Raw genomic sequence first — 8,242 nt, forward strand, 5'->3', positions numbered from 1 at the left:
GGGAACGTCCTTTAATTAGTCATAAATGAAAGGAAACCTGAGACAGATCTCGAAAATGATTTCAATTATTACACTGTTCATTTTAGCCTTGAAAGTTGAATATCTTAATTCTGGCACATACGATCTTCATTTAGTTTAAATATGTTATTAGCCGTATAAAACACTATCAGAAACCATCTAGCGTATACGAGGAACGCCCTTTATAAATAGTCATAAATGAAACGAAACCTGAAAAACATCTCGAAAATGATTTCAATTATTACATTGTTCATTTTAGCCTTGAAAGTTGAATTTCTTAAATCTGGCACATACGATCTTCATTTTCATTAAATATGTTATTAGCCGTATAAAACACTATCAGAAACCATCTAGCGTATACCGGGAACGTCCATAAAATGTGTCATAAATGAAAGGAAACCTGAGTAGAATCTCGAAAATGATTTAAATTATTACACTGTTCATTTTAGCCTTGAAAGTTGAATATCTTAATTCTGGCACATACGATCTTCATTTCGTTTAAATATGTTATTAGCCGTATAAAACACCGTCAGAAACCATCTAGCCTATACCAGGAACGTCCTTTATAAATAGTCATAAATGAAACGAAACCTGAGAAACATCTCGAAAATGATTTCAATTATTACATTGTTCATTTTAGCCTTGAAAGTTGAATTTCTTAAATCTGGCACATACGATCTTCATTTACATTTAATATGTTATTAGCCGTATAAAACACCGTCAGAAACCATCTAGCGTATACCGGGAACGTCCTTTAATTAGTCATAAATGAAAGGAAACCTGAGACAGATCTCGAAAATGATTTCAATTATTACACTGTTCATTTTAGCCTTGAAAGTTGAATATCTTAATTCTGGCACATACGATCTTCATTTAGTTTAAATATGTTATTAGCCGTATAAAACACTATCAGAAACCATCTAGCGTATACGAGGAACGTCCTTTATAAATAGTCATAAATGAAACGAAACCTGAGAAACATCTCGAAAATGATTTCAATTATTACATTGTTCATTTTAGCCTTGAAAGTTGAATTTCTTAAATCTGGCACATACGATCTTCATTTACATTAAATATGTTATTAGCCGTATAAAACACTATCAGAAACCATCTAGCGTATACCGGGAACGTCCTTTAATTAGTCATAAATGAAACGAAACCTGAGAAACATCTCGAAAATGATTTCAATTATTACATTGTTCATTTTAGCCTTGAAAGTTGAATTTCTTAAATCTGGCACATACGATCTTCATTTACATTTAATATGTTATTAGCCGTATAAAACACCGTCAGAAACCATCTAGCCTATACCAGGAACGTCCTTTATAAATAGTCATAAATGAAACGAAACCTGAGAAACATCTCGAAAATGATTTCAATTATTACATTGTTCATTTTAGCCTTGAAAGTTGAATTTCTTAAATCTGGCACATACGATCTTCATTTACATTTAATATGTTATTAGCCGTATAAAACACCGTCAGAAACCATCTAGCGTATACCAGGAACGTCCTTTATAAATAGTCATAAATGAAACGAAACCTGAGAAACATCTCGAAAATGATTTCAATTATTACATTGTTCATTTTAGCCTTGAAAGTTGAATTTCTTAAATCTGGCACATACGATCTTCATTTACATTTAATATGTTATTAGCCGTATAAAACACCGTCAGAAACCATCTAGCGTATACCGGGAACGTCCTTTAATTAGTCATAAATGAAATGAAACCTGAGACAGATCTCGAAAATGATTTAAATTATTACACTGTTCATTTTAGCCTTGAAAGTTGAATATCTTAATTCTGGCACATACGATCTTCATTTAGTTTAAATATGTTATTAGCCGTATAAAACACTATCAGAAACCATCTAGCTTATACGAGGAACGTCCTTTATAAATAGTCATAAATGAAACGAAACCTGAGAAACATCTCGAAAATGATTTCAATTATTACATTGTTCATTTTAGCCTTGAAAGTTGAATTTCTTAAATCTGGCACATACGATCTTCATTTACATTTAATATGTTATTAGCCGTATAAAACACCGTCAGAAACCATCTAGCGTATACCAGGAACGTCCTTTATAAATAGTCATAAATGAAACGAAACCTGAAAAACATCTCGAAAATGATTTCAATTATTACATTGTTCATTTTAGCCTTGAAAGTTGAATTTCTTAAATCTGGCACATACGATCTTCATTTACATTAAATATGTTATTAGCCGTATAAAACACTATCAGAAACCATCTAGCGTATACCGGGAACGTCCTTTAATTAGTCATAAATGAAATGAAACCTGAGACAGATCTCGAAAATGATTTAAATTATTACACTGTTCATTTTAGCCTTGAAAGTTGAATATCTTAATTCTGGCACATACGATCTTCATTTAATTTAAATATGTTATTAGCCGTATAAAACACTATCAGAAACCATCTAGCGTATACGAGGAACGTCCTTTATAAATAGTCATAAATGAAACGAAACCTGAGAAACATCTCGAAAATGATTTCAATTATTACATTGTTCATTTTAGCCTTGAAAGTTGAATTTCTTAAATCTGGCACATACGATCTTCATTTACATTAAATATGTTATTAGCCGAATAAAACACTATCAGAAACCATCTAGCGTATACCGGGAACGTCCTTTAATTAGTCATAAATGAAATGAAACCTGAGACAGATCTCGAAAATGATTTAAATTATTACACTGTTCATTTTAGCCTTGAAAGTTGAATATCTTAATTCTGGCACATACGATCTTCATTTAGTTTAAATATGTTATTAGCCGTATAAAACACTATCAGAAACCATCTAGCGTATACGAGGAACGTCCTTTATAAATAGTCATAAATGAAACGAAACCTGAAAAACATCTCGAAAATGATTTCAATTATTACATTGTTCATTTTAGCCTTGAAAGTTGAATTTCTTAAGGCGGTAGTCAACTCTTAACAGGCTGAAAAGGGTCATTTCCCGTACCTATTATCTAACGAACCACAAATGCTATTAGTTAGCGGTTTTGAATAAAATATAGATCGAATTCTTCTTTAGTTCATGATATATTTTTGATAATGATAGCGTGAGATATTAATTAATATTAATTAAAAATGAATCGCCTTACTTTGAGTGTTCCTGTACCTATTATCTCAAATTTTAATAATGCGAATGACATAAACTTTAGTTCTGACGAACTATAAAACTCAGACGTAGTTTATGGTATAATTTGAGATTTTTAAGTTTAATAGTTTTTAAATTACGATAAGAAATGTGTATTCGAACAGTGTTTCAAACGTAAACTCGAAGATGTCGCTACAAGCAACCTCGTATATAAATAGCTCAGGTTGGGGTTCGGAATTTCATGCCCCATTTTAACCCCCCATTCTGAACTTGAAAAATATTTGGTGTTTTTCCGTTGTGCACTCAGAGGTAGTGGGGGCTCCGGCCTGCTAAAAGGGGTGGTTAAGGGGCGTGTTTTTAGTGGGAAGGTTTGAATAGAACTTTAGCTGTTTGACTTTTCACTCTCCCGACTGGGTCGACTCCAGTTTCTATGTTAGTAAAAGGATATTGAAGACGAATAATTTGGGTTGTCTTTAGATACCAATTTGAACCTGTGTTTTTAATCTTATTTAAGCTGTTTAAAATTATTAGTAGGCCTATTTTAATTAGCCTTTTAAAATGGCGAGGACTTCAGCGGTACGTCGCTTGAGCCGTAAACCATTGTCGCGCAAAAGATGTCGTAAACTCATACGAGAAAAAAAATCTAGAAAGTAAGTGTATTATTTATATTGCTTGATTAATTATTATCTTACTAAAGTCAATTTGATCGACTCCTATGTTCAATTTAGATTGCTTAATCTAAACTTTATTAGCCTCTAACCGTATTAACGTTTTCAGTAATGCAACTAAAGACATGCCCACAAACGAAGTACAAATAACTTCTGCGGTTGAAGAGGAAATAGCGGCAGTCGACGCAACTCAAAATTCACATAGTCCCAAAACCCTTGTTGAATATGAAGGTGTTAAACACAATTTTCCTGACCACTCTACTCCAATTACTACGAATCTTAGTTCGGAAACTGAAGCAAGTAGTTCTACGGAACTTAGCTCGATCACCAAAACCATAACCTCAAAGGATATGTCCCACGACAACGAATTCCTAAATTTGGCCCAGGACACATTTTGTGGTTTACTACAAACTCCAACCAAAATAAGAGAAGATGGATCCAAATATTCTAGTCTTGGTTTCATCGAAGATCAGATTCTTTCTACTTGCGCAATAGACGAAACTGCTCTGCCCGATCTTTTAGAAGAACCGTGGACACCCCCGCAACGAACATTCGTACCGCCTAAACCAAATGAAGCATTTTTGCAATTATCTGGAAATCGTATTGTGGATATTCGAAATTTTATCAACGCTATTAGATCAGTGGATTCGCATCGTTGTGCAAGAAACATCGCAGGGAAATTTGAATTCGTCAAAGAACTTAGAAATGGCCTTGTATCAGATTTAGTTTTCGAATACAGATATTGCTCGGAAAAACGAGTCATTTCAACGACCGATAACAGGGGTTCGATCAGAGGAAGACCTCGAATTCACCATCACGGTCAAAAACCTTCATCTTCGACCGACCACAAAAACAGGCCCCTCAATCTGAATTACTTAGCTGTATGGGGTGTTGTTTCCATTGGGAGTGGCTATGAAAATATGGACGAAGTTCTCTCAGTTATGGGAATACCAAACATGAGCAAGCCTACCTATTTGATGAGGGAACAAGAAATTGGAGAAGTAAGCATATGAATATTTTAATTACTAGGGAAGATTATTTTATGCTAATTGCTAATTTATTATCATTAATTTTATAGCTATGGGAGAGATCACTGAAGCAGGAAATGGAGGCGGCTGGAAAACAGGAAAAAGAAATAGCCATATCAAAGGGAGACGTTGCTAATGGTATTCCATTTATCACAGTAGTAATAGATGGAGGATGGTCTCAAAGAAGCCATGGCCATCGGTACACTGCGAAAAGTGGAGTTGCTTGCATAATCGGCGCGGCAACTCAAAAGCTACTTTACCTAGGAGTGAGGAACAAATATTGTTCAATATGCGCCATGACCAAACCTGAAACGCAGCCGAGGGAACATAAGTGCTTTAAAAACTGGGATGGTTCGTCTCCGGCTATGGAAGCTGATATCTTGATAGAAGGTTTTAATAAAAGTGAAGAAATGCACGGAGTCCAGTACCGACGAATTATCGGCGATGGTGATTCTTCCGTCCATAGTAAAATAAACGATTTGGTCTACTATGGTACAAGTGTAGAAAAAAGCGAATGCGCAAACCACGTGGTTAGAAATTATCGCTCAAAGCTCTACGCAATTGCTAAAGACCAAGGTGCACTTACTAAGGACAGGATAGTCCGAATGGGAAAATCTGTACGAAAGGCCATAGCTCATGTTGCGAAGGAGATGGATGACGAAATAAACGGTGCCGACGATAAAGACAGCCTTGATTTAGTAGCCATTCACAGAAAATATGCGAATATACTTCGAAAAGACGTAAGGAACGCACATTTACACGTTTTCGGTCGCCACAATTCCTGTCGTCCGTACTTTTGCAAAAAAGCTGGGCCGGACAGATCAAATCTTCTAACGAAACCGTTGGAGCTCAGAATTTTAGGAGCCTCTCAGCGAGTTCAGGATTTGGCTTCCGCTCTACTCTTTAATGAAACGAATAACCTCGCCGAAAATTATATGTCGTTGGTTGCCAAAGCTGTAGGAGGGAAGCAAGTATGTTTCAATCGAAGAGGATCTTATCCAACTAGGTGTACCGCTGCCGGACTCCAACAACATTTGGGTAGATGGTGGCATGTCAAACTCATCAGGGAGTATTCGAACGAAACACCGAGTCAGGCAATTAAACATCACGCTAGAAAATCAGCAAGGCAAAAGAAGTTCAAAAAAACTCATTTGGCCAAGAAATTTGCGTTAATGGCGGAGGCTGAAATTCAGACATCCACAATAGACAAAAGCAATTATGGACCAGAGTGCCAGAGGCCAGATATGAAAGAGGATGACTTTGAGCGTAGGAAAGAGGAGGTTTTGCAAGAACTGAAGGTTACTGCTGAAGAACAAGAGGAACTCCAAAAAAGAACCGCCAATCAAGGGGAGTGTGAAGAATGGCAAATTCAGCGGAGACCAAGAATAACAGCTTCGAATCATGGCACTATTCTGAAGAGAAATCCCAAGCTCGGGTACGCGACCGTTGTGAAAAATCTACTTTACCCTAAACCTTTTTCGAACCGTGCTACTAATTGGGGAAAGGCGAAAGAAAGGGAAGCTGTCCGAGAGTACGAAAATGCCAAAAACGTAAAAGTGGAAAAATGTGGTCTTTTCGTCGATATTGACAATGGTTTTCTCGGAGCCTCTCCAGATGGATTGGTTGGAACCGATGGTATTATCGAGGTGAAGTGCCCATACAGCGCTAAAGACATAAAACCAATAGAAGCTCCATCAAAATTAAAAACTTTCTGCTCAAAATTAGTCAACGGTACGCTTCAGTTGAAACAAAACCATAACTACTACTATCAAATACAAGCTCAATTATTTATTACGAGACGAAAGTATTGCGATTTCGTAATTTGGACTCCGTTAGGGATTGAAATAGAGAGGATTTATCCTAAAACCGACTTCTGGGCTAAAAACCTGAAAAAACTGAAGAGCTTTTATGAAAACTGGATGCTACCGGAAATAATTGATTCACGTCATCAAAGGTCTATGGAAATAGAATGCCGAGGCCTTAGGGTTACTGATATGAGAAAGGAAAAGCAGCGATACAATGAACCCCAAGACATAGAGCTGGAAGCAACACAATTAGAAGAAATGGAAATCCAGCCACTTCAGCAAAAAAAATCAAAAACATCAACAGAACCGGAGCCAAAAAAGGTACAGAAAACCAGAAAATCAAATCAAAAACAGTCAAATAAACCAAATAAATCTAAACAAAACACATCACCACAGCTAAATAAGCGAAAGCAATCGAAGCAATTAAAAAAACCAAAGGTGAAGCGACAGAAATTGTAAAATAAAACTGAAAATTTTTGGACACTCTTTGTATAAAGATATTTTTTCCCTATAGAAATATATAAAATCATTCCGTGCTAACTAAGAGTGTGTCAAGAAGAGGAGTAGAAAGCTCGTCTGAAAGTTCTCGCTTTGTAAATTTTCCTCGTCCAATATGCACGCTCATATTTTCTGCCTCCTCCAGCTATTAGAATTCAAATTATAAAAAAAACCAGAACTCCTAAAATGCATTGCCAAAGCTTCTACACCTCTTCTTTATAAACTCTTTGGTACTATACTAAGGATAAGGAAATCTACGAAAAGAATATTCGGATTGTTTACCGAAAACAGAGATGAAGAGAGAGTTTCGTGGCCTTCCATCTCTGCTTCCCCCCCCCTACCACTTATTTCGTGTAGCGCACGATTATCTGGGACACCTGTGAGACTATTGAGTCTATTTTCAGTCTCTTATCGAAGGTAGATCTTGGCCCGCCCCACTGTCCGTACAGCATTTCACAGCTAGAAGAATACCCTCCTCCCCGCACTAGGCTCTATGGTGAGGAAAGGGGTACATTTTATTTTTTTTTATTATTCTTTTTTTCGAGGTTATCAGCGAAAGCGGGAAGATTTTATTTGCCCACCCGGGGAGCTTTATTCAAGCCCAACATCATGGAAAAAATTCTCGCTAAAGCTATTTTCACCCCCACAAAAACTGAGACCCCTGTTACGAAAATCAGTGTCATCTGGTGTTTTTTCGTCGTACTAGAAAAAGGTTTACTACGGCCTTAAATCTGGCACATACGATCTTCATTTTCATTAAATATGTTATTAGCCGTATAAAACACTATCAGAAACCATCTAGCGTATACCGGGAACGTCCATAAAATGTGTCATAAATGAAAGGAAACCTGAGTAGAATCTCGAAAATGATTTAAATTATTACACTGTTCATTTTAGCCTTGAAAGTTGAATATCTTAATTCTGGCACATACGATCTTCATTTCGTTTAAATATGTTATTAGCCGTATAAAACACTATCAGAAACCATCTAGCGTATACGAGGAACGTCCTTTATAAATAGTCATAAATGAAACGAAACCTGAAAAACATCTCGAAAATGATTTCAATTATTACATTGTTCATTTTAGCCTTGAAAG

At 36.1% G+C, this 8,242-nt stretch overlaps 1 protein-coding gene across 1 annotated transcript; it reads left to right on the forward strand.

The window, feature by feature from the left end:
* Nucleotides 1-3,568: 3,568 nt before the first annotated feature.
* On the forward strand, nucleotides 3,569-7,868 carry LOC149630945 (uncharacterized). Its single transcript, XM_089851148.1, has 3 exons — nucleotides 3,569-3,796; nucleotides 3,924-4,815; nucleotides 4,893-7,868. The coding sequence occupies exons 1-3, from the start codon at nucleotides 3,705-3,707 to the stop codon at nucleotides 7,104-7,106; spliced, it is 3,198 nt and encodes a 1,065-aa protein (XP_089707274.1). The 5' UTR covers nucleotides 3,569-3,704; the 3' UTR covers nucleotides 7,107-7,868.
* Nucleotides 7,869-8,242: the final 374 nt, after the last annotated feature.

This window comes from Phalangium opilio, unplaced genomic scaffold (genome assembly GCF_054372755.1).
Source record: "Phalangium opilio isolate 3A_F unplaced genomic scaffold, DU_Popi_V2 ptg000101l_1, whole genome shotgun sequence".
In the NCBI taxonomy this organism is placed as follows: Eukaryota; Metazoa; Arthropoda; class Arachnida; order Opiliones; family Phalangiidae; genus Phalangium; species Phalangium opilio.

Excerpts from the sequence above, each read along its gene's own strand:
- LOC149630945 (XM_089851148.1), top strand. The coding sequence starts at position 3,705 with ATGGCGAGGACTTCAGCGGTACGTCGCTTGAGCCGTAAACCATTGTCG. Across the intron at positions 3,797-3,923 it reads CGAGAAAAAAAATCTAGAAA|TAATGCAACTAAAGACATGC; the intron begins GTAAGTGTATTA and ends TAACGTTTTCAG. Across the intron at positions 4,816-4,892 it reads GGGAACAAGAAATTGGAGAA|CTATGGGAGAGATCACTGAA; the intron begins GTAAGCATATGA and ends TTAATTTTATAG.